This window comes from Seriola lalandi, unplaced genomic scaffold, assembly GCF_002814215.2.
Source record: "Seriola lalandi dorsalis isolate HSWRI2012SDOR001 ecotype SW California unplaced genomic scaffold, Sedor1 jcf7180002012777, whole genome shotgun sequence".
Classification (NCBI taxonomy): domain Eukaryota; kingdom Metazoa; phylum Chordata; class Actinopteri; order Carangiformes; family Carangidae; genus Seriola; species Seriola lalandi.
This window is the reverse complement of record NW_019483429.1, coordinates 1-680: the sequence shown is the minus strand read 5'-3', so window position 1 is coordinate 680 and position 680 is coordinate 1. Positions and strand designations below refer to the sequence as shown.

The following is a 680-nucleotide window of genomic DNA, read 5'->3' as shown; positions in this document are numbered from 1 at the left end:
TTTTTTTCTCCAGGTGGATAAAATCTTGAAGGTGATTCCTAGAGAGAGACGCACCTTCTTGTTCTCTGCCACCATGACCAAAAAGGTAGACAAACACACAATTCTGCAAAGGCCTTACAGTCCTGTTTTTTCTCTTACTTGTTGCTGCAGGGCAACGAGGAAATCTAATAAGCTTTAGGACATTATGTCATTTGTAGAGTTTGCACACTGTTCTCTTTGACTGAGAACTTGCACTTTCTTTAATGTGTTTACAGGTTCAGAAACTACAGAGAGCAGCTCTGAAAGATCCTGTGAAGTGCGCCGTGTCCACCAAATACTCAACAGTGGACAAACTGCAGCAATACTACATCTTCATCCCGTCCAAGTACAAGGTGAGGCACACAGAGACGTTATGCTTCCAGCTGACCATCCCCTGTCTGCAATAATACTAGAATGAACTTTCTGCTGGTGTGTAAAGTATATTGTGCTTGTTTGTTTTGTGGCAGGACTGTTACCTGGTGTCCATCCTGAACGAGTTGGCCGGTAACTCGTTCATTATTTTTTGCAGCACATGTAACAATGCCCAGCGGGTGGCGCTGTTGTTAAGGAACCTTGGCATCACTGCTATCCCCCTTCATGGCCAGATGAGCCAGGTAGAGCTCACACACACACACACACACACGCACACACACACACACGCA

The 680-nt window shown here is 45.3% G+C and overlaps 1 protein-coding gene across 1 annotated transcript; it reads left to right on the top strand.

The window, feature by feature from the left end:
• Window positions 1-6: 6 nt before the first annotated feature.
• Window positions 7-637, top strand: LOC111644448 (putative ATP-dependent RNA helicase DDX47; the record flags this gene model as incomplete). Its single annotated transcript, XM_023393347.2, has 3 exons — window positions 7-85; window positions 255-371; window positions 486-637. Coding segments are annotated over exons 1-3 (281 nt in total), but the record flags the coding sequence as incomplete, so codon positions are not given.
• Window positions 638-680: the final 43 nt, after the last annotated feature.